At 41.4% G+C, this 25463-nt stretch overlaps 2 protein-coding genes across 3 annotated transcripts; one reads left to right on the top strand and one right to left on the bottom strand.

Moving 5' to 3' along the window:
• Positions 1 to 234: 234 nt before the first annotated feature.
• Positions 235 to 3237, bottom strand: acd (ACD shelterin complex subunit and telomerase recruitment factor). 2 transcript variants are annotated; one of them, XM_080027780.1, is made up of 3 exons: positions 3155 to 3237; positions 2846 to 2970; positions 235 to 2617 (listed from the first exon to the last, which is right to left on the bottom strand). In XM_080027780.1, the coding sequence occupies exon 3, from the start codon at positions 2493 to 2495 to the stop codon at positions 519 to 521; it is 1977 nt and encodes a 658-aa protein (XP_079883906.1). In that variant the 5' UTR covers positions 2496 to 2617; positions 2846 to 2970; positions 3155 to 3237; the 3' UTR covers positions 235 to 518. The 2 variants fall into 2 exon arrangements, with proteins under 2 accessions (XP_079883906.1, XP_079883907.1); XM_080027781.1 differs by lacking the exon at positions 2846 to 2970 and having other exon boundaries at positions 3155 to 3184.
• Positions 3207 to 23943, top strand: gan (gigaxonin). The gene is made up of 14 exons (XM_080027782.1): positions 3207 to 3295; positions 3684 to 3801; positions 4270 to 4466; positions 4962 to 5076; positions 7760 to 8110; positions 9345 to 9413; positions 9819 to 9970; positions 10626 to 10747; positions 11424 to 11536; positions 12453 to 12602; positions 14484 to 14620; positions 18593 to 18730; positions 19510 to 19619; positions 20335 to 23943. The coding sequence occupies exons 3-14, from the start codon at positions 4282 to 4284 to the stop codon at positions 20505 to 20507; spliced, it is 1815 nt and encodes a 604-aa protein (XP_079883908.1). The 5' UTR covers positions 3207 to 3295; positions 3684 to 3801; positions 4270 to 4281; the 3' UTR covers positions 20508 to 23943.
• Positions 23944 to 25463: the final 1520 nt, after the last annotated feature.

The raw sequence follows: 25463 nt of genomic DNA on the forward strand, positions 1-25463 counted from the left end.
GTGTTTGATGTGAGAGTGGTCGCTCATAGCAGACCCACTGACACGCACCATCCAGCTCTATTCGGCTCCATGTAGTGTCATTTAGTTTTTTTTTTTTTTGCAGCCGGCAACTTTACTGTTTCTGGATCAGTGTCAGCGCCTAAAGCTGTGCTAAACTCACTGTACACAGTTGAGCTGCTGAGTGAACCTTGGGGGTTTTAAGGTTTGTATAAGAATTCCAGCTTAATTCAGACAGCAAAACAAAACAAAAGATTTATTTACACTGGACAAACTGTCTCACAAATCAAGCAATATTTTTTTTTTCTCCTTAAAACCTTTTCACTCAGTGCTTAAGACATACAAAACAAAAAATGTTGCACAAAGGAGGTAGAGAAAGAGAGACCCATATACACAATTATAAGCTGACGTCTGGAACAATAACATTCATCAAAACAGAGGAAATTGAAATAACCAACAAGTGGGGAAAAAAAAACCCAACTGAAAAAATAAACAGACCCTCAACAGTCTCTCAACGTTTTCTAACCTAGCAGTGAAGTGACCTCGCTGTCTGACTGATTGGAGCTTAACAGTGAAACGTTGTGTGTATTCTCCGTCTGCTTGGGACGGACCAGATACTTGACGGCCCAGTGCAGCCAGGACTCTGTCACTTTAAATCGGCTGAGGTCCTGCAGGTCCTGTCCAGACACTTGGTAAGAGTAGGAGAAGGGTCCGCCGTCACTGTGAACGGTGGGAGTCTGTCTCAACACGCTCCCTACGATTAGACCCTGCTGCTGCTGACTGCTACTACCGCTGCTGCTGCCTTCTTCTTCAGCCCCGGAGCCTGCTTCTGCTTGAGTGTCATAGAGCCAAGATGGAGGACTCAGAGTTTCCTCCTCCTCCTCCTCATTCACTAATGAAGCTTCTTCTAGTGCTGAATCTCTCCTCTTCCTCTTTGCATTTGTGGGTTTCCTCTCAATATCCTCCTCCATTTCTTCCTCCAAATTCTGGCCTTCTTGCTCCACTGCTATAACATCTGGCTGCGGTGCGTCGGTGGCGGGGCGTTGTTCGTCTATAGGCGACAGGTTGGACAGTGTGGTGAAGGCTTTTGGTGGACTCGCAGAGGAAGGAGGAGAAGAAGAAGAATGGCCTGTGGTGGAGATACTGGCTGAGACTTGTGGTCTCTGGTAGGGCTGGAGATAGCTTTGCTCCGACGTGAGCTGCTGTTGGGATTCCTTGGTGGGTGCGTGGACAGGAAGTTGCTCGCCGGTTAAGATTGCGACACAACCGGGACTGGATAGAGTATTATGGGGGGGGTCGTGCGTTAGCGGTGGCGGCGGCATTGCTTGATGGGTAGGAGTCGCTACCGGGGACTCTTCAGAGGCGGAGGGAGAAGTGTCCCCAGGCGGAGGGAACATGTCCCAAGGGTTGGACAAGGGTCGAATAGTGCCGTCCATCATCCCTACTATTTCTATGTTCTCCTGTATCAGGCTGTCTGTCTCTGAAGGCTGAGGGGAGTTCATGTTGGGGTCACAACAATCTGCCACTGTGGCTGCTGCTGCTGCTGGCTTGGCTATTATTTGCCACTCTACGTCCTCGACCGAAGGCTGTGTGGCCTCAGAGGGGACGCAGGCTGGAGGTACATCTCTCTGGTTGTCCTCTGAGGGAGCAGGAAGAAGCCCGGCCGGTCCTGATCTCCTCACACTTCCAACAGTCTGTGGTGTTTCCAGCTCCTGAGAATCTACTTCTTGGACGAGGAGACACTTTGGCACGGTGAAGCATTTCTCCCCCTTGTATTTGACCCTGTCTACGTCCCAAGTGGTGGAGGTGGTGGTGAATGTGTCTGGAGCGTTGGTCATTATGAGGGCCGATGTTGCGGTGTAGGTTGAAGTGGAGGGCTGTGGTGAGCTCTCAGGACGGCTGCCTGCTGCCGCCTTTATCACAAGCCTCTCCCTCACATCCTCCAGCACGCCCTGCAGACAGTCGTGCTGCCATTCCCCCAACAGCTCAGACAGATCAAAGCCACACTGGCTCCTCTGAGAGTCCTCCTCCTGACCCAGCAGGGCCCTCCACGTCTTACAGATCTTCTGCCTCACGGAGGGCAGCGTGGTGCAGCATGGGGTGCTGGCTTTAACTGGGCCCACCGAAGTGGTAGCCAGCTCTCCCACCGATAAGAAGAACCTGCATTTGGTCTGTTCGGGGGTCATGTGAAAGAGTAGCTGGTAGTCCTGGATGCACACGGTGGTGTTGAGCAGGCTGGTGAAGCACTCGCGGTCCTCTTGCTCCTGGAGATGCTCCCACGCCGCCGTGGTGAGGATGGCCGGGATCTGGAGCACCTCGTCGGATAGGAAGAGCAGACCAGTGGGACCCATGGAGCCCTGAGCCTGGGAGAGAGACATCTGGCCCACCCCGATGACATTAGCCTTGAGGCGGCCGCTGCAGCTCACCTCCTCACCGCCATAGCTCAGGATGAGACTCTCTATGAACGGTGACAGCTTGCCCCGAGCAGGTCGAGGCATGTTTGGGTTTGTAGCGGTTTGTAGTTTCAAACTGTGCGTCTCCAGTCACGTCCCGTCAGGCAAACATTTACGATGCTCAGTGGTTCCTTCCTTCTTTCATCACAACATAGCGGTGATGGGAGCTAGAAACGAAAGACATATCACATTATTTGAGCAGTAATAAAATGTACATGTGTTGATTCAACGCGATACGTTGAGGATAAATACATCGTCGTGTGAAGACGTTTTCACGGCTAAGCGCGAACATACGCCTTCAGTAATAAAAGGGTTTAACTTTACACTACAGCATTGTTGGTCTTAGCTAGCACAACATAATATTCTAGCATTCACAAGTAGTCAGCGCAAATTACCTTTATGTAAGCCAGTTCAAAGCAAAATTATACTTGTATCCAAAGTTATGGCGGTGATGACAGTTGTTTCCAAGTCAGCGACAAATACCCGTCGATACCCGCGGATAGAACAAAGGGGAGTTTTCCTTCAAAATAAAATAAGACATGTCAGTCTACGCACTCGTGCTTCTCGGACAAGTATTGCCATCTATTGATTCACAGAGAATGGTATTTTCTTATTTAATTAATCATATTTATATCAATATTTGAAATTAGTTGGCTTTACAAACACTACGCTGTAAAAGGAAAGGTAAATACATTTTTACTTACACCGGAAATGCTGTTTGGTGGTGCTCTCGGTGGCTTTCCGATGTGAAGTTAGGTTTTGTGGCAACGTTCCGCTTTGCTTTGATTCTCACTTAATAACCATTTCGATACCAGAAGAAGAAACGAGCGGATACGTTTTTATATGTATGAGGCGACCATAACAAATTCGTTTAGATAACTTATTAATATTGGTAGCATGCGTAACTTGTCCACAGTTCAGTTGGTACACAGGTTGCTTTCTAAAAGTATTGGAACGTTGTTTTTCTACACTAGTTCCGCCTAGCTGATGCTGCGTTCAGGTGCCCAATGAATGCTACACTTGAAATCACTAGGGCGTGTTTCTTAGGCGACTTGTTTAATACTATTCAACTCACGGGTTGTCTTTATTATTATCACATGCAAAATAATTTGAATGTTAATATCTTTGTTTATAGTGTATCTTTAGTTGGATAGCAATCCCATTCACTATACTAACCTTTCTTTATGTCCATGATACTAACACTGAGATTTCATGCTACCTTGTTTCCTTTAGTATTGAATGCAGCACACGTCTTCACGTCCATATACAATTTTCTGGCATGGTGTGATACATGTTCTAAATGCAGTCAGGTACACCCTCCGCATGAGAAGCGCATTCCTATAGTATTAAGGTAAAAAAGTCTGCTTGATTTGGTCAAATAAAAAACATGACATAGCCTAAGTGTTAACCGGTGCAAGCCTTCTGTAATGTGTTTGTAGCATACTGTATAGGTTTGTAGCGTTACCTGCTATTTGCCAGTATTGTGGCTAACCAAATTAGACTAACTTAACAACCTTACATTTTCCATTGCTGAACTGTACCACCATTATTGTCTTTGACATAGCACATAGACTGTTTGTTGATGCTTGTTTTGCTACTACTAGCCTAGCCTCGCCTCTACGTACCATTATACAGCAGCAGCATTGCCAAACTTAATTTAACCTGTCAGGTTAAACCCGTTGTGTTTCCTACCAACAGTTTGTTAAAGCCACATTTTGATCAACGTGTTGTGTGTGTGTGTGTGTGTGTGTGTGTTTTTTTTTTTTTTTTTTTTTTGCAAGCTAAATTGTAAAATCGTGCCTTGTTCATTTGTTAACAGTCAAGCCTAGACATGTCCAATTCTGGCTCGAGTGAAGCTAGTTCGAAGGTGTCGGACCCTCAGCACTCCCAGAAACTGCTCCAGGTCCTCCGCCTGTTCTGGCAGGAGCACAGCTTCCATGACGCGCTGCTGGTGGTCGATGGAGAGGAGCTCCCCGTCCAGAAAAACATACTGGCCGCTGCTAGCCCGTATATCAGGTCAGACTCGTTGTCCTGCTCCGTCAGCACATATACATTCCATGGCAGGGGTCTTCAACCTTTATCTAGACTTAGCCCACGGGACCCTAGGTCGATAGAGCATAGTGCATCCTAAGCCTGACCAAACAATACAATAATTTTAATACATTTTTAAACAAATCATATACTTTATTATGTTAATGCTTGAAGTATACTCCATAATTAGTTTTTCTCGACAATAAAAAAATTAGAAATTTAAATTATTTGGTCGGGACCCCCTGCAGTACCTCCACGGACCTCCTAGGGGCAGTGGTGGACCCCCCCATTTTCAAGACAACTGGTCTATGGTCAGTCACACCAGCCCATATATGATCATGCAGCTGTTCTATAACTTGGCTGCTGTATACATGTTATATAAAAAAACGGGTGTGTCCTCTTTCGCAATGGTAATGATACAATGCCAAAAGGACTACATGTTTGTAGTTTTTAATTGGCATGCTTTGGTTTTGCTGTTAGGACCAAGCTGAACTACAACCCACCAAAGGATGATGGGTCAACGTACAGGATCGAGCTGCAGGGCGTCTCCATGTCCACCATGAAACAGATCCTGGACTACATCTTCAGCGGTGAGGTGAGTGAGTGGACTGACATGCCTAGGTTGTTAGGTGTGCACCTGAGCACAAGTCATTGTTTCCGGCTCAACCTAACATGTTGTTGTGTGGATATCTAGTTGTGCTGTTTAGCCCCACCCTCCTCATTCACTGTCTCACCACCTGCAGGTGTGTGCTTGCGAGAGAGTGTGAGTGTGTGAGTGTGTGTGTGTGTGCGCGCGTGTGTGTGTTTATGTTAAGAGGTGTGAATCTTCATTGGCCTCACGATTCGATTCGATTACGATTCACCTGTCAACGATTCGATTGCAAAACGATTCTCGATGCAGTTGCAAGGTGTTGCATCCTTCGTTTTCTATATTACTGCACATATTCACTTTTTCAAAGGAAGGCGCTTTAAGTATAAAAGTATCAGTTTGACTTTAGGCTGTTTATGCAAAACACATGGGGCTATGAGCGTTGTTTGTAATGTCACTGACAGAAACCTGGAAAAGAGCTATCATTTTGACCATAACCCTGAGGCTAGTAGACAGTCTCATTATAACCCAGATATAACAGTAACAGTCAGAGAAAGCTGATGAGACGTCATGTCAAAAATCATACAAAAGACAGAATGTATCTTTAATGGTCCTGTCCTGGAGCTGCCGTTTGAGTAGGAGTTGGTTTAGGCGTGTGAAGGCGGTATTTAACCAACGTGAGCTCAGACAGCTCAGGTGGATTTTTATCTCAGGTGAGAATCAATAAAGTTGACATGAAAATGGAGATGTCTTTGAAGATTTAATGACATAATAAGCAAAAACAGTGCCAACGCCCAGAGCGGGTGTGTGTGTGTGTGTGTGTGTGTGTGTGTGTGTGTGTGTGTGTGTGTGTGTGTGTGTGTGTGTGTGTGTGTGTGTGTGTGTGTGTGTGTGTGTGTGTGTGTGTGTGTGTGTGTGTGTGTGTGTGTGTGTGTGTGTGTGTGTGTGTGTGTGTGTGTGTGTGTGTGTGTGTGTGTGTGTGTGTGTGTGTACCTTGGTGAGAAGATAAAAGCCAGCTTTGTGAGGTCAGGCTGCATTCCAAATTGCATACTCTTTCTCTTTTCTATTCTACATACTACAGCTGGTCATAAAAAGAATGTAGTGAGCATGCAGTAGGCTTGGCACAGAGTTGGGACGTACTTTTACTTATTTATTTCATCATTACATTGCGCCTTGGTTCTGCCTCTTGTTTATATATCCGTCGCATCCCCGGTTGTTTTCACTCGGAGGCTCCGTCGATGTGACATCACTTCCAGTGCGCACTGGATTGCGGTCAGAATCGCCCAAATTGCATGCTGATTTCAACACAAAACATCTTGAATGGATGTTGTGGGCACCCGGGTATTTTTAGGCATGCTAAATCCGACCACAAAAATGCCGTGGGTTTCACAAGGAAGTGCAAGGAGACGACGTAATAAAAAGTAGGGTTGTTGCCGGAAAGGAACCGGACGTGGCTCTATAACCACTTGTTGAAAGGGCTACAGCACCACCTAGCGTAGCGGAGTCAGCCATGCTCTGGCCATTTATCCGATTCTCTGAAAGTTCATGTATACTCAGACAAGTGACGCGGTCCATTAGAGTGGCAAAATTGGTATACAGCTTAATCCTATCTAGCTGTCCCATGGAAACGCACTGATTGTTGGAAGGGATACTTAACTGCTTGATTTGTGTGCTCCGCTGCTGTTTGCATTTTTAATTAGATTTTACTGTGTATTAGGGCTGTGTCAAAAAATCGAAATATCGATATATCGCGATACTTAGTTTCCCGATATCAGTATCGATTTTTATATCAAAATATCGATTTTTTTTTATTAATTTTTTTATGATTTTTTTTTTTTTTTTTTTATAATTTTTTTTTTTTCAAGGCTTTATTGACAGTGCAGATATACATATATGAAATGGGGCAGAGAGGGAATGAAACAACCATGGGTCAGATTCAAACCCATGTCTGCTGTCAGGAACTGAGCCTCTAGGATACTGACTATTGAAGTTAGATCAGTTTTGTTTATAAAAATTCTTAATTAAGATTCACTGTGTCACAAAAGCACACTGATGTGTTTTCATTTTCATTGTGTCCTGTACAGTTAGTACAAGAGTGAATTGGATTTGTTATTTTGATGTTATGGCAGCTGCAGCAGTGTTTGATAATTTGCCATAACCAAAAAAAAGGAAGAAAAATAGTAAAGGAAGTTGTGAATGAAATAGTTTTGACTTCATTTGTCTGTGCAATTATCAATATATTGTGCTGTTATGTTTGACAAGGTAACTTGTTTATGGAATATCGCAATATATCGTGATATATCAAGATACGCGATATATCGTGATATATCATGATATATCGTATCGTGACCAGTATATCGTGATACGTATCGTATCGCGAAGTCCTTGACGATACCCAGCCCTACTGTGTATGGACTGCTTATTCCTTCATACTGACTGATGTATAGCCAATCCACCTTCAAGCCATGTCTTCTTTTTGTCTTTGTGTTTTTTTTCTTTTTTCTGTTTGTGTTGTTGTTAATGTATGTTGGTTTTATTGTATATAAAAAAAAAAGCTTAAAATGAAATGAACATAAGAAAATAGAGACACTTCCGTACCTGCTAATATAAGTTTGTCATTCCTTCTCTCACACACACACACACACACGCACACACATGCACGCACACACATGCACGCACACACACACAGGTCACGTTGAGCGAGGACACCATCCAGGACATGGTGCAGGCGTCTGACCTGCTGCTGATGACCGACCTCAAGGCGCTGTGCTGTCAGTTCTTGGAGAGCTGCATCGCGGCGGAGAACTGCATCGGGATCCGCCACTTCTCCCTGAGCTACTGCCTGAACCACGTGCACCACGCCGCCACAGCGTTCCTGCAGACGCACTTTGCGGACGTGGTCGTCACCGAGGAGTTCCGGGAGATGCCGGCCGAGCGCGTGTGTGAGCTGCTGGCCATGGAGAAGCTCAACGTGGGCAACGAGAAGCGCGTGCTGGAGGCCGTGGTCCGCTGGTTTGCACACGACCCCGAGGACCGCAGGGTGGGTGGTGATGATGATGATGATGATGCTCTCTGCAGGGTTCACTGTGGAGGATAAGGGAGAGGGGTTATGGAAAATGGAAATATGTGACTTTGTTAAAGGTGAAGTAAGCGGTTTATTTATGTTAATATAAGTGTTAAATCGCTCTTTATTCATACAGTGATCACTTACATAATGTGCGCGTTTCATAAAGCCGATCTCTCAGTCAGCTGCTCTGCATGTAATTGGCAAATAAACTTATTGGAGGATCCCGAAATGTTTATCCAATCACAAGAGAGAACGCTACAAACCGACACCAGTCTCACTGCCGGTGCACGCCAGAGCAACAGATGGGTGACTGTTTATGCGCCTACAATGGCGGAGCAGGTAAAAATCCTTCCCAATGTCTGTTTTGATGGTTTTTATCATGTTTTATCACATTTATGGATCTGAGATGATGCCATATAACTTGCTGCTTGAAGACCGCAGTGCATTAATGTGGTGACGTAGGGACGAGCGAGGGGACTGCTAACTGCAGTAACTGACAGGAAGTTTGCTAAAAGAACCATTCCGCTTACAGCACCTTTTAAAGGTCACCTATTATTCAAGATGGGCCCTTTTTTCATGTTTTTTTTTCAACATTAATAGAAGTCCCCGGAATGACTAGACTAGAGAGACTCCCAAAGTATGAGAAAAAAACAACAACAACCCTCCCTCTTTTTCTCCACTTTCTCCACCTTTTTGAAAACCAGTCAGACTTCTCTCCCCTTACGACGTCATAAGGAGAGAAGCCATGTCCACCTAACTTAGCACTGCCTCCACCTGTGATAAGCACAAGCCCAGATACTAACCGGCAGTAAGATTGGAACCACCAGTTACATTCAGTGCCACTGGGATTTTAGGGAGGCGGGGCTGAAAGAGAGATGTTCCTAAACGGAGCGCTTCAGACAAAAGCTGAAATGACGAGATTCAGCAATTGCACTGATAAATACAAAGTGTTTTTTTTTGGCCACGACACAATGAAAAACAACAAAAAATGAGCATAATAATGGACCTTAAACGGCTTATAAGAAAAACTATATTATTGACTGACTGAAATGGCATATCAAAGGAAAACAACTCCACAGGAATGCTGTTCACTTTGTGAACTTTAGAAGGTGACAATATGTCAGTGTTGTGTTATCAAAGCTTGTTCCTATGCCACCAAGCGGCCAAAAACATGAGTGAATGTGTGTTCTTCCATGTGTATTTACAGGTGCACATGAAGGAAGTGATGTCTGCAGTGTGGCTGACTGGCCTGGACCAGAGCTACCTGAGAGAGCAGGTAGGAACACTGTGCCTACAAGGGCTCCCCAGATTCAGACACAAATCCATATCAAGAATTTATGTTTTTATACTATTATCAATGGTGTCTCACAAAGTGTCCCATTGTGTATGCTCTTTTGTGAGTCAAAAACTCATCTGAGCTAACTCACCCTGCGTTTTAATACTTCCATACCATGTTGTATGATAGAAAAACAAACAGTACATATCCCAAACTCCCAATTCATCCATGTCAAATGCAGTATGGCAGAAATACCTGGATGCCCTTATATATCCAATTTCATATACAATATATAAAAAAACAGCATTCTTTAGTATGTAGTATAGTGAAAAGAAAAAAGTATGTGATGTGGAACGCAGGGTGTTTAGCTAACCTGGTTGTGTGCTGCCTGGTATATCCCATCAGACCATGGGAGAGCCTCTGATGAGGGAGGTGATCACAGACTACTGCCAGGCTGTGTTAGGAGCCCCTCAGCTGCACGGTGAAGAGCTGCTCGCTGCCTTCAAACCCAGAGGTTACTCTGAGTGTATAGTCATCGCCGGGGGAGAGGATCGCAAGTAAGTCGCCATCTTTGTTTTCTTTTAACATGCATATTCTATTAGCACTTCATATCATTATTTATCAGCAGCTATGTTACTATGATCATGATCTCAGTGTTCAGTGGAGAGCAAAGAAGCTTTCCCACCTCACTACACAAAAGTTATGGTTAAAGTAAGTAGTAATCATCTTTTCATTGCCTTAGTGAGGTCCAATACTGCTTATAACACTTAATGACAGAGAACATCATGGTTGTTTTAGAGTAAAATGAGGTCATAGCCAGAGGAAGACAGGTCTATAAAACATCTAAAATCCAATATTCATAATTCTATAGGCCTTAAAATGTCTTGATTATAACAGGTCTTTAAAAATGTGCTATTTTTTCACATTACTTTTATTAAGTTGAAAAAAACTTATGTTGATCGTTCTGTTATAAAACCAGGACAGCGACATAGAACCAATAAGCACTGATGTGAAGTGTGGCCGACATGCAGCCCGGTTCCAATTTATCAAAGCACACAACCAGCTAGTGTCTCACACTTGTTGAAACCTGTAGAAACGTGAAACCCTAGGAAGTAGTTCAAATGAGTGTTCACCCAAAATCATCACACCCTTGGCTCCCCTCCAGTCCCTGCTTTTGATGTGTTTTTTTTCTTCTTTTCTTCTCCTGAACAGAACCAAGAAGCCGACTGCTGCGGCGCGCTGCATGTGTCCGCTCTACGACACCAACAGACAGGCCTGGATCGAGCTGCAGCCAATGAGCACGGCCCGCATCGGACACGGGGTGGTCGCCGCCGGTCAGTCATTGGCTTAGACACAGGAAATACATCCACCATACAACTAAAGAGAGGCAGGAAAACTACAGCAGTAGTATGAGGGCCAAATCCAGGAACAACAGATAAATAATATAATGAGAATAAAGTCAGAGAAGAAAAGTTGAAATATTACGATTACGACAAAGTTTGTGTGGTTTAATTTGAGTTTTTCTGTTTTTTTTCTGTTGTTTGAGCACCAAACACAAGGCATTGAATTGAATTTAGAATCAAATCTTTACATTATATTTCATATTTTTGTATGCAGGGGCAAAGACGATCATTCTCTAAAACAACACACAGCCTCAAACTATGACTTTACTCTGTTGATATGACACATTTCTTCTTGTTAAATTATGACTTTGTACTCATATTTTTTACCACTTATTTTCTCTAAACTTATTATAACTTTTTTTTATATGTATGAATTTTTTACTTGATAATTATACCTTTATTCTGGTTTTTGCTCCTCTATGTGGCCCTGTCACTCCTTTGTAGGAAACACAGCTGTAACTTGTGTCATTTGTTACTTGAGGGGATGATTCTTTTATCAGGATTAAGGCTTGAGTGAAAACCTATTCAATAGAAATATTCAAACGGCAGATGCAGCAAATGTGTGCGCCTAAGCCAGAGTACTAACCCTGTGTTCCCTGTCTGTTAGAGGGCTTTCTGTTTGTGATGGGTGGAACCGATGAAAACGGCACAGTCCTGGACAGCGGAGAGAAATTTGACCCTGACGCCAACACCTGGAGCCCCATCCCTCCAATGCTACAGGTACGTTTACCCCCCTCTGGAGCCCCATCCCCCCAATGCTACAGGTACGTTTACCCCTCTCTGGAGCCCCATCCCCCCAATGCTACAGGCACGTTTACCCCTCTCTGGAGCCCCATCCCCCCAATGCTACAGGCACGTTTACCCCTCTCTGGAGCCCCATCCCCCCAATGCTACAGGCACGTTTACCCCCCTCTGGAGCCCCATCCCCCCAATGCTACAGGCACGTTTACCCCTCTCTGGAGTCCCATCCCCCCAATGCTACAGGTACGTTTACCCCCCCTGGAGCCACATGTCCAACTATTCCTACTGTATAAGTCTCAACTATGGAGAATGGTCTTTATAGAAGTTTCTAGTGTATTTGTATGCAGTTCTAACCCTGTTATTTCAAACTTTCTATCAAATAGACACTGTCTGTTAGAACTTGCTGCTGATTTTTAAGCAGGATTTCCTTTCTGCAGCCTAAGGATCTATAATACAGAATGCACCTACAACTGACTTCTGTGTAATTGTAATTCATGGCCACTAGGTGTCAGCAGTGCTGCAATGCAGGTCCAGTTTCAAATAATGCAGATGAGACAAAGACAACACAGCCCCAGTCACCTGCTTACACTTTACACAGAAAAGTGCTGTCATTGAAGCTCTGTTTACTTTGTATTGTTTAACAATGTGAACAATACTTGTGTTTTAAAAATTAGACATCATCAGTATATTATTGACAATGTTAATATTTTGATTTGTAAAAGTACTAGTAGACACAAAAGATTCAATTTCAGCTGTGTAGTATCAGGGGAAAAAAGAGAATATACTGAATATTTGTTTTTTATTATTATTGATTTTTCTCTAAAATATCGATTCTGGGGCAGACTATTACTGTACAGACATCAGAAAAATAAATGTCTGTGATGTGTGCGCGTAGGCTCGTCAGAACTTTGGCGTGGTGGAGCTGGACGGTCTGGTCTATGTGCTGGGAGGAGAGAGTCCCACAGGAGAGCTGACCTCTGTGGAGGTGTTTGACCCTCACCTGGCTACATGGAGGATGCAGACCAGCATGACCATGATCCGCAAGGTAAACAACAACAACATTGATCTATATAAACGATTTAGCCATGTCTTGCAAACATCTTTTTTCTGTATTATTTGCTGATGACACTAATCTCATAGCAACTCATAATGACTTTAATTATTTGATTGACTGTGTGAATGATGAATTATGCTCCATTGCCAAATGGTTTCTAATTAATAAATTAACACTTAATGTGAAGAAATGTAACTTTGTGATCTTTTGCAACATAAACAAGCCTTACCCCAAAGAACAAGCAAAAGTGCTTATTAACGGATCAGAAATTATGCAAGTAAAGGCTACCAAATTTTTGGGAATTCTAGTTGACGAAAGACTTAACTGGTCAAATCATATAGACCTGGTTTGCAAAAGGTCCACGAAGATGATGGGCATATTAAGGAAAGTTTGTCCTTTAATTCATCCTTCTGCCCATTTAACTTTATACTATAGCTTTTTTTTTCCTTTCCTGAACTACTGTAATCTGGTCTGGGCAGCTTCATATCCCAACCATCTCAAAAAATTATGTATTATTCAGAAGCGATTTTTAAGATTCATCTCACATTCAAGCAGATATGCTCCGTCAGCACCACTTTTTATAAAAAAAAAATATTTTTCCAATTCACAAATTGAATATCTATCACATATGTTTATTCATTCACAAGTTTATTTACAGAAACCAAGATCTCCCGGAAAGCTTTCAGACTTTGTTTACTTATTCATTTAACATACATTCACATCGCACTAGACAGAGCAACAATAACAACTTACCTTTACCCTTTTCCCGTACATCACACCATCAATTTAGTATATATTATAGAGGCCCGGCTCTATGGAATGCTTTACCTCCCCTTTTAAGATCCATATCATCCCACTCACTCTTTAAAAAGCAGCTTAAAAAACATCTTATCTTTTTGTGAATCTTCTAATCACCTCCTGTCCTCTCATTGCTTTTTTTTTCTTTTTCTTTCTCATTTTTTCATTATCTTTGACATGTATTTATCACATTTTTTTCCATCTATTTTTGATTATTTTGAGTATTTATGTACCTTGTCTCCTTAATTTCTAGAGTGTATTTGTTAGCCTGAATATGATTTCATTGTGATATTGATAGGGGTGGAACTCTGTACAAGCCCATTGGGCTTCGTTCCCTCCTTGCACCATTAATTGTTAATGTGTACTAAATAAACTAAACTAAACATGCAAGTATCACATTCACAGAGAACATAGAACATACACTGCCCGGCTACAATCAAAAGTTGGCACCTGGATTTTACCAGGCAAATAGTCAAGAGCCCCTCGATCGGTCAAAAACTGCAGGGATTAATGTGTTTCAGTTGGCAACAAGTCATTTGAGCCTAACTGATGCAGGGAATAGCTTCTTATGTCTTAAACAACCATGTCAGAAGACATGCTGTGGTTTTGGAAAAGATGTAACTCTGTTTCAGAGGGGTGAAATGATTGGCCTGCACTAAACAAAGAAAACTACTGTCCAACGCATTATTAAAACCTGGATAGATATTTGCTTAGTAAAATCCAGGTGCCGACTTTTCTTTTGTATAATAATAATCCAAGTTTATGATGAGACCATAATGTCACATAGCAGTACTTTGTACCTAATACTAGTGTTGGGGCAAAAAAATCGCTTTATATATATATATTCGTAATTTCTCTTGCGACACGATATCGATACGCTAGCGCCATTTTTATTTTTATTTTTCGTCACATCACCAACTTTGAAGTGTGCTATTTATGCCTCCTTTGACAATTATCTCAGTCTCGGGAATGTAACAGATATAACGTAGACAGAAGTTAGAAAAATTTATCTATCTTCCTCTGTCCACATGCTGTGACTTGTACATTATAGCGTTGTCTTGTCTTGTCTGTCAGGTGGGCTGCTTTGCCTCCATGAATAAGAAGATCTATGCCATGGGTGGAGGCTCCTATGGGAAGCTGTTTGACTCTGTTGAAAGTTTTGACCCCAAAACCCAGCACTGGACGGGCCTGTGTCCTCTCAAAGAGAGAAGGTAAACACTCAGCTCAACAGGACAAAGGATCTAGGATTTGATCAGCTCACAGTCAATATGTGTCTTTAATATTTTGTTCCCTTCATCTTATTGTCTTATGTTTGTAGACATCTTTGTCACTTATTATATGCCCTTGCTGTACAGTACCTTACAATAAGGGTACATTAATTAACTGATAGTTAAGGCTAATTAAGCATTAACTAAGTATTTACTCACCGTTATTAACTGCTTAATTTATGATTAACTAACTGTTATGATTAGTAAATGCTTCATTAAGTACGCATTAGTGAACTAAACATATTTAATGCCAATCATTAACTAACCCTCAATTACTAAGCATTAACATTCAGTAGATGCTTAAAAAGCATTAACTACATATTAACTAACTGTTTATAGCCTATATCTAAGCATTAACCAACCGTTAATTCATGTTGCCTTATTGTAAAGTGTTACCCAAACGCTTAACTTAAGCCTGTAATACTGCACTTTGTCATTGCTTGCATTGCACAACAGGAAAAGCAGCACGGCTGTGTCTGGTCATTTGTCACACACCAATAACTGTTTCTGTTTCAGTTTCATTTTGACATGGGCCATATGACCACAGTCATACTCGCATAGCATAACGTTAATCAGTCATAATGGGTAGTCAAAGGCTGTTGGGTCACACCTTGTTCATTCAGTTAGTCATAGCAGAACATGTCCAGGGCTGTGCAGACTACGTCATTTTCATACATACAAGATGGGAAAAGATGTTATCAAATGAAGATAAGATGATTCTTTGTTAGTCCCACAGTGGGGAAATGTCCAGTGTTACAGCAGCAAAAGAGGACAGTGCAAATAACAAAAGTGTCAGTAAAGTTGCAAAATGTGTAGGGGAGAGTGGCCTAAGTTGTGCAACTTTTCACTCAAAGTGACTTTAAAGTAAGGCCTTGACAGTAAAGTCTCCAACTCAAATATGTACATATATTTCAGGGTGTTGTGCATCCCTGGCAATAAAAACTTTGGATCTGGAATAAACTGTAAAAGAAATATAGCTTTTGGAAAAAAAGTTGTCTTGATGCACAACTTGCCCCCGGTGTGGTGTAAGTTGTGCGGTTGGAGAGAATACCATGGGGTGAATTGTGCCATTGATATATATCTCATAAACTGTAATGCAAGACAAATCCATTAGACAATCACTTATTTAAGGTGTATTTAAAGTAAATAGTTGACAAAGATTGAAGGACAATTTTCTTAAACAAGGCCTAGCAGATCTAATGGTTTTACCTGCAAAGCTCACAATGACAAAGTCACCATTATCATCTTTCTGGCCATCTGAACTCTCATCAGTGGTGTCGTTAAGTGGAATTGAGATGTCACTCTCTTATGAGCTACTGTAGACAATCACTTTCTTTTGGTGACCAGCGTATACAGCCATGCCACTGGCACAACTCTCAGAAATGTACTTTGCACTAGTTGCTCCGTGCTTGTGGAACCAACTGCCACCTGACAAATGTGATTCCCCCTACATTGCTGCCTTTAAATCAAGGCTCAAAACTCATATGTACACCCTGGTGTTTCCTCCCCATTAACTATCTTACCTCTGCACTGCTATCTGTGTTTATGTGGATGTATGGGCTTTACGTCTTTTATTTTGGTTATTGTTATTTTACCTTCATTGTTTATCTACTGAATGCACTATGTACAGCACTTTGGACATGTGCTTTTATAAATACATTTTACTTACTTACTTACTTACTTACTTATAACTCACCTAGGCCCTATGGCATAAATCACCCCATCCCCAGAATTTTGGATAATAGGCATGATGCAGCAATTTAGGGCTGACATCGTGCTAACTATATAGACTCAAAGTGTAGCATACCAAAGCACTAAAACATGTGTCAAATGTTTTCAAACGTGTCTATAATTGTTCAGACACAATAATCAAAAAACCTTGATCATGGAAATTTTACTTTGAAAGGCAAAAGACAGTTTTTTGAGCTTAAATGTGCTTATATCTTATTACTTGTGTCTCCCTTCTTTACAGGATGAGTCAAATGGATGGCTCTTCTTAAATATGTGGTCACATTTCCAATTTCTTCCACGGTTTTCTAGAAACAATTGGTGGCACAACTTCCAAAATGCACAACTTAGGCCACTCTCCCCTATATACGGTATAAATAGCCTATGTAAACAATAAGAAAAAGCTGACACTGAAAAGTTAACAGTGAAAATGCAGGTTAAAGCGGCAACGAGTAACTTTTAAATATCTTTTAAACAGCCTCATGTTTCCTCTCATAATCATAAATTACCTTTAACAGCAAACGAGACCATCAGTGCAAAGAAAGACGTTTTTATATAGTTTTTATTACTGCATTTGATCTGGTCGTACACCCAGTCCGATTTTCGGTTCACGCGTGCATGCTCTATGGTCACATATCCGTATTGGTCGCAGATTTCAGTGTGGCGCAGGAACGTGATTTGAGAAGCTTATCACTCCAGGTGAGGGAAGGGGATAGGGAGACCAGATCCCAATTCACCAGATGTGGGACAAAGACTACGTTTGTGCGGGACAAAGTGCCGTTTTTTTAGCAAAATAAACTCGTGTCACCACCGGTAATGCCAGAGACACGGCTTTCTATATTAAAAAAACACTATCTTTAGATCAGCGCGCAGCAGTTAAGTTAGCTACTGTTAAACAAATAGAGCATTAAGGCTGCGGCTTCACATTAAAAGCATTTCACTGGCTTCACATTAGCATTTCACTTGACAAACGTGAGTTGGCTTTTATTTTGAAGTAATAGGAAGACAAAGGCTGAAGCACTGCAGGCAGCACCTTCACAGAGCCACTGAGCCCAGCAGCCCGATACACACACACACACAGACCAATACACACACAGACAAACGGAGACTGCTGTCTCCTCACAGCTATCGGATAAATGCCAGATTATAAAACACGCATTTAAAAAGGGGGGCTCACTTTCAATAACAATGCTTCTAACTTCTAGGGTGACCAGATCGCATTTCCATTACTTTTCACACGTCCCGCAAATTGAGACGTTGTCCCGCGGGAGCCTTGTTTGAGACAGTTATTTGTCGTCATAATGACTAACGGGGCTGAACCATCAAAGAAAAAAAAGAAAATGCAATGTAGAAAAGCTAAAAGGGAGAGCGATAGGCAGGCGGGAGGGCGTTGCCAAGCAACCTATACACAATTTCACGGAGTGAACCTAGACTGCAGTGTTTACTCCTAAATGAATGAGCGGTAGCCTACTAAAACAAAGTTTACTTTGCCTCACCAGCATCATCAGATGACCATTATTCATCTGAAATAGTCATTATTTACAACAACATAAACACATTACCTCATCGTGATCCATAACTAACTGCCGTCTCTCGTTCATTCGCTTTGTGTGGGGACACATACTCGTTCAGCTCCGTGAGAGGTGACAATGGATCAACTCATTGCAATCAGGTGTAGTTGATGCTGTGTCACTAACCACTCTCACCGAGCCGAAAAGAGTCCGGTGCCCTCACACTTTCAACACACGGACACGGCACGCACTATATTGCTTCCTGATTATTTGAATCTTGCACCCCCTGCACGAGCTTCACGACAGCTGGCGTCGTAAAAATACTACCGCTTTTGTTCAAAGGTGTCGCCAACGTGCCGACTTACTCGTTGTACCTTTAACTAAAATACAAGTTAAAAAGAAGCTCAAACAGTTATAAAAGGCAGGTGATGGTAAACCACACTACTGTATCTCCATTTTCAGTTTTGCTTCCGTGTGATTTTAATTAGCCCGATTGGCCAAAAGTAGACATTCCTGTTGTTTTATCCATACAACATTTTCTTAAATTATTTTCCAGATAGTCTACTAGCTTTTTTTTTAATATTTAAATGTTTTAATTTGAATCGTGTCATATAATAACATGGCAAAATGAATGTGTAACCACTGTAACCATATTGCGTGCTGTCTTGGTTGCCAGGTTTGGTTCGGTGGCGTGCGGCGTCAGTAAGGAGCTCTATGTGTTTGGTGGAGTGAGAAGCAAAGAGACAGATGAAAACCCTCAGGACAGACGCATGATGACCTGCAAGTCTGAGTTCTACCACGACGAGATGCGCCGGTCAGTATATGGATACATGGCATTAAATCAATATCTTGTTGGTGTCACTAGTATTTTTCTGAACTATTATATATACATTTTCTATATATTTTTCAAATAAATACATACTTGAACACTAAAATAAATAAATACCTAAACACTTTTTTGTTGAAGTTACCAATTTTCGGGGAAATATTTAGAGACAGTTAGGCCTTGTTGTCAGTGCGACACTTGCTTGTGTTTCCACGGTCAAAAGTTGGAAAGGGTCCCAAAAAATAAGCGAACGTTGTCCCACACATATTTTTGTCACCCTTTCCTTGGGGTACCAACTCGTCCCAAAGGGTTTGAAAAAGGGTGGAGTTACATACCGCAGTCTGTTGATTGGTCGACAGAATCATCGTTTCCATGCGAGAGCTAAACTGCCGTGTGTAGTTGAGTGAAGAGTCTTGTGTTTAGAGAAACATGTCAGTGCACAGCTCTTAGTTTATCGTGTTGGGTTTTTCCTCTTTGCTGAATGAATCAGCTGGCTACTCTGTGTCCCACTGCTAAAATGTCACCAAAGTTACCGGTATGTAGGTAACAAATATGAAGATCAAGAAAATTGACAATAAAAAAAATGTCAGAAAGAGATTTATTTTTTTATTTTTTTATTTATTTTTCAAGATAGTTTTTTGTCATTTTTATGCTTTATTGATAGTGTAGAGACAGAGTTGAAATGGGGCAGAAAGGGGAGTGACCTGCCGAGAACGACCGCGGGCTTTGTTGACGGCTGTTTCTGTTGTGTGTATGATGTGGTGCAGGTGGATGTTACTGGACGATCAGAAGCTGTGTATTCACACCAGCTCGTCCTTCGTCTACGGCGCTGTGCCTGTGGGATCCAGCATCTACGTAGTGGGAGACCTGGACACAGGTCTGTACATGAAAACCATGGGGGGGGGGGGGGGGAATCATCATAGTTCTTATCAGTTTACAGCTACCATATTATTTATATACATGTCATATGACTATATAAGTTATGACTAGGCCAGTATGATATTCTGATGGCATGATAACCTTAAGCACAATTACCAAGGTATCATGGTAAAATGTGTTATTTTGAATTTTCTGGGTGAACCTATAGAATAATCTGAACATTAATAAACTTGTATGAAATAAATAATTGAATTGAGAATGAAATGAGCAGCTCAACAGGGTTTTTAGAGAGATGCTTACTTTCTACATATTTCTCTTCTAGTTCAATTTGTTATGATGCAGGAATATTCTTAACATTAATAAACTGTTAACGTCCTGTGTGTTCTAGTACCTTAGATACCAGTATGACGTGTGAATGTCGATAGTCAGCCTGCTATCTGTGTATGAATGTGTGTGTGAATGGTAACGTGTAAATGGGAACAGGTCTCCCTTGAAAAAGAGTCAATGGGATTTACCTATGTAAATTAAGGTTTAAAACAAAAAAGAAAACGGAGATAATGGCGGGACCTTGAAACCGGTTATCGTCCCATGCCTAGTTTTGACTAAATGTTAAGAGTCTGTGTGTGTGTGTGCGTGTGTGTGTGTGTGTGTGTGTCTATGTGTCTATGTGTCTGTGTGTGTCTGTGTGTCTGTGCGTGCGTGCGTGCTCACAGGAAACAGCTTCGACTACATCCGTGAGTTCCGTCGCAGCACGGGGACCTGGCACCGCACTAAGCCCATGTTACCCACTGACCTGTCCAGAACCGCCTGCGCCGCCCTGCGCATGGCCAACTGCAGACTCTTCCGCATGCAGTGGAACCAGGGCTTGTTCCAGATCAGACTCTGACCTGCCAGGACCATGTGTCCACCACCACCACCACCAACATACTCACTCCACTACTGACTGCACACACTGGTACTGTCTGCCTGCTTCTAGCTTCATGGGTTTAGGGATTTTTTTAACAAACACTAAAGTATGATAGTCGTTATGAAGTTGAGGATGTTGAGTGTCCGTTCCAGGGTTTTAAAATGGAGAGACCCTTTTGACTGTATGACTTGATGGGTCCAACAGTTCATCTAGATAGGTTCTGAGACACGCTTGGTTTTGTGGCATATTTTTCACAAGCCTTTTTTTTTTTTTTTTTTTTAATGTGGGATTTGATCTTTTTTGTTTTGCTTCTTTTTTTTTTAACGGACCTTCCTCATTTGTAAATGTTTACTGGTGGTCGGTTGCTGGGTGAGGGATTTATGATGCACTTTTTAAAAGGAACTGCTGTGTTGCAATTTTTTTAAGATTGTATTTAATTGTTTAGTGTGTTATTTCCTCTTTCTGGCTGAATGTAAAAATGACGTGATCATTTCTCCGGAGTCAGGACCCAAGAGCTTTTAATAGTTATCCAAGTCTTCGAATGGGAATTGAGACTGATGTCAATCTCTTTAGAATTGAAGAGAAAGGGGATGTTTTTTTATCATTTACTTTATACTTACCACTTTTCTCTACTGCTGCTATCCTAAGTATAGACCAGAATGCAATTCAACCACAAAACAAGGCATTTTTAAAAGTGCCTACACACTGTGCAATAACAATGATCTTATACATTCATTAGCCTCTTACGATGGCTCTGCTTTAATAAACTCTTGGTTGGAATCTCTGTCTATATACAATACAGTATCAGTATTGGGACCAGTCAGACTGTTACCATGACTGCCTGGTGAATCATAGCTCTACAATGTAAATGGAACAAAATGATGCCGGCAGTAAAAAAAAAAAAACCTTGTGTCATTCATCTGTGTGTCGTTTAAAAAATGCTGCAAAACAAAAAAGTCCAGCTGTACTGTCTTTGTTTTCATTTGTAGCTTTATTTAAAAAGTGTTGCAGACATGATCGTCTCTCAACGCTTCATCCCTTAACACCTGCATGTGTGTTGTTCTGCAGGGACATCACAAACCATGTTTATTGCTGTCCCAGAATGCACTGCATTAACTGCATGTTTTTGCACATGAGAGCACAAGCGGCGTTACTTGATTTTCTCATTGACTATCTGTGGGGGAGCAGCCTGGTCACAAATAGATGAGAGTGACACTCTTCAGTTGCTGGATGTGTGGCTGCTGCCTTGGTGACCTCTGACCTGGCTTTCCAGTCAGAACTCTTTTGGCATCCCTTGACCCCGTTTGTTCTGTGTTAGTTCCAGCTGCTGCTGTCTGTCCGAGGACTCGGGGGCAGCACGTACTAAATAGACACACACTCAATGGGTGGTGAGTTGATACAAATGACCGTCACACACACACACACACACACACTACACTACACTACACTAAACTGCACTGATTGAGGTCTGGGCAATAAAAAGTAGCATTTAAATTGAAAAAAATCCTCGTTCTTGCTAGTTTGGAAAATTTAAAATGCAACTCTAAAATGTAATGCAATCCTTTACATTTAACACAGATGCTTTATGTGTTCTTGCGTGGACAACTGAGAAATCTGTTGCATCAGGCGCAGTTTCGGTTTCGCAGTGTCGTTTATAACGTCTATAAGAAGTGTGCAAGCAAGAAGTTTAAATATGTAACACAAACAAAGTTTGGATCCAAATGTAAACAAACCCTACCAACAACATTCAGAACTAAGGGTTTCATAACTCAGACCGAGAGAGAGAGAGTGAATGCTGTTGCGACAGATGATCCTCACTTTGAATGTTAAGTCAATACTCACTGATGCATTCTAACAGCTTAGTTTAACACTAAACGTACCGCTATGTTTAGGTGGTCCTTTTCTATGTCTGATGAGGTCTAAACATCCCCGTCTTCAGCCATTTAAAGTTCTATTATTGAGTAGTAGGCTTGAAAATCTCAGTGAACAGATTTAGCTGCAGTCAGTTCCTGAACAGTAACGGTGAGACACTGCAGGTGAATAGGGTCAAATGTTTCACGTCCAGATATCATCATGAAACTTTACCAGTTGATTACTGATGCTACTTTGAAACAAATCTTGAAATGTGAAAATATGCACATTTAGCAATATCTGACTTATATATATTTTCATATGCATCTCTTTAAAAAAAAACTCATCTAGATGTTGGATAAAGCCACATTTAAAATCTTTATTTAATTTTTGACAACATAGTAGTAGTATGTTACAGAACAGATGTATACAGCCTTTTATTATTATTTAATCAATCAAAAAATACTATGTTAGGTCTCAACAATGCATATTGTTTTATAAGAACAGATTGTATCATACATTAGATCATTAACAACATATGAACAAATCCTTCTGAAATGACCCTCAGAATAGTGCTAAGAATGAGTATGGAAAGTTTAGTTGTGAAGAAGTTGAGATTTTTGGTTCATAGTATTGAAAAAAACCTGAATGTAGCGATTAAAGATGGTTGTATAGTAGCAATATGCAGATGCAAACAGACAAAGTTCAATTACATCAATACCTTGACGTACATTTTGGACCTTTTACTTATACTAGTATGAATGAAGACGTGTTATGGAAGCAAAATAGACAAACATCTCATGTTTTTGCCTGCTTTGCGTCGCCTTAAAACCTGTATGGTTCCATCTTTTTTATTATTAAGTCATAGTACAACGCCCACACTATGTTAAACCTAAGTTACAAACTACAAGCCCAGTTGCTGTAACATGCTGCAAGTCTTATAATACAAAGACCTAAGTTTGTGAACATTGGTAATGTTGAAAATGCAGCACAAACTGGTTGTGGATTATGATCAGCTGATGAACAAGTAGAATTATGTTGAGTTTTGTTTCATAAAAGAAAATGTAGAAAAGGTCAATATTGGTCAGTATTGTCACTGTGCCACACCCCAGGTAAACGATACATGTCAGAAATAGCTAGGATAATAATAATAGGGTTTCCCGGGAACCTAGGCCTGGACCATGAATACGGTGCTTCCTTATTTTTTGCTTCGACACTTAACATTCCATAGTGTCTCATCATTTACAGTAAATACTCCATTAGGTTTTTCCGAGCTGCTCCGTAGGCTCAACAGCAATGCCTGTTCTCACATGTTAACACCTTATGACCAGGCCTGTGTTGTGATATGCGAGAAACACACCAACATCAGGGTGAAATAATAGCAGTAGTCTGAAGTGAAAATAGTCTCTCAGCTGCTTTAACCACATTTGCGTTGTGAAAGATGTAGCGTGAAACTGCTGTTTTCAGTTGGTACTTTTGTAACTCGTGTATGAGGAGGTTTTGTAATACAGTGGGTCACCCATGTGAGTGTTGTTTCATTTATGTCAAAAGAATTAAAAAAGTCCGAAGTGGTCAACTATACACGCCTTATCTCATCTGTTTCTGTCTTTTGTTCTATGCAATCGAACACCCAGTGCTGAACTTGTGGAATGCCCATTTTACACAATATGATTTACAAAGGAATTATGAAACGGCAGTTAACTGTTGAATGCTTTCTGTTTTACTCTGTGGCATTGTTGAAAGTGCATCCAAAATGTAAAGGGTCAGGCAGTTGCTTTACCGTTATCATTCTAGCTTCAATATCAGTGGTAGACATTAGGATTGAAGATATGGTTTTTCTATTCTTAGAGGGTTTTTTTTTCGCAGTGAGGCTAAAATGTTTGAGTATTCAGTTTGACCTGCTTGTGATAAAGTATACTATAACTGCCCAGCGATCCATAAAATACAGGAGGTTAACTTTGGGAACATAAATCTGCTTTTTATCCACCTAACCAGTAGCGGCCTTAGCTATGTTTCAACCCATTCAATTGAATGGGGCCCCGCCCTCTGGGGGCCCCCAAGCCCCCCCTAAAAAAAATTAAATAACTTATTTTTTATTTTATTTTTTATAAATAATTCTTGAGCAGGCTACCGGGCCCTAGGCCTCATAGTAACTTTTCATGTTGCATTGTCAAAGAGCTCAGTCACTCATGTCAATAACAGGGTCCAAAAAGGAATAAGCCTAAATATAAGGAAATAAATCATCATGGGCCCCTCAACTAGTAGGGGGAGAAATACAAAAGCATAAGAAAACAGCATTAGTAGCTCTGTCTAAGGGGCTTCATGATGAGCCTTTAGGGCCCCCACACACATACAGGAATATGATTTCTATGTGTAAATTCTATGCTGTTCATAAAAAGTAGCTATCCACCCTGTATCTGTTGAAATGAGTCTCTCCATCATAGAACATGAGTCTGCAGACCAATCTACTGTACTGTTTTTACAGTAGCAGAGTAAAGAGTGCTGCCTGATTAAGAAAAATCTGAAAAATAATGTTCCTGCTGCATCTCAGGATTTGATATAGCCTCTAAGGGTGTATTCACACTGGGAAAGTCCGCTAGTGCACTTGCTTTGGTCCAGACCAAATAGAGTTTTGATTTTTTTTGTTTGGTGTGGTCCACTTTCATATTGCCCCTTTTGCAAGTGAACCAGCATTACGAAGCAAAACCACACGTGATCTGAGGTCATTCATTCATTGGACAGACATTCTGGGGTGGAGAGAAACAGGAAGCACGAAGTTTAAACTGCGAAATATATATCATTGATATAATATGGGGCTAAAAATAATAAAAGGGCCTACATCTAACCTATAAATAAAGAGGAAAAACATCAAATTATTGCTGTTTCATATGGTCATAATGTGTAGCCTTATGTCAATGCCACGTTATGTGGCTTGTAGCCTACGATGTGAAACATCATTTTTACTGTATTTGTGGTGCTGGATGCGCGTCACGCGAGAAGAATAGGCTCAAGCTGACACTCAGCTGATTAAGCTGTGTATCAGCTGGGTCGGCGCAGTTCAGCTCCAAACTGACACGGGGATAG

The sequence above is a fragment of the Ammodytes marinus genome (assembly GCF_949987685.1).
Source record: "Ammodytes marinus genome assembly, chromosome: 5".
Lineage (NCBI taxonomy): Eukaryota > Metazoa > Chordata > Actinopteri > Uranoscopiformes > Ammodytidae > Ammodytes > Ammodytes marinus.

Bases quoted from the DNA above. Each gene is read 5' to 3' on its own strand.
- acd (XM_080027780.1), bottom strand. From the start codon at position 2,495: ATGCCTCGACCTGCTCGGGGCAAGCTGTCACCGTTCATAGAGAGTCTC.
- gan (XM_080027782.1), top strand. From the start codon at position 4,282: ATGTCCAATTCTGGCTCGAGTGAAGCTAGTTCGAAGGTGTCGGACCCT. The intron at 9,414-9,818 runs GTAGGAACACTG...ATATCCCATCAG, and splicing joins AGAGCTACCTGAGAGAGCAG to ACCATGGGAGAGCCTCTGAT. The intron at 14,621-18,592 runs GTAAACACTCAG...CTTGGTTGCCAG, and splicing joins TGTCCTCTCAAAGAGAGAAG to GTTTGGTTCGGTGGCGTGCG.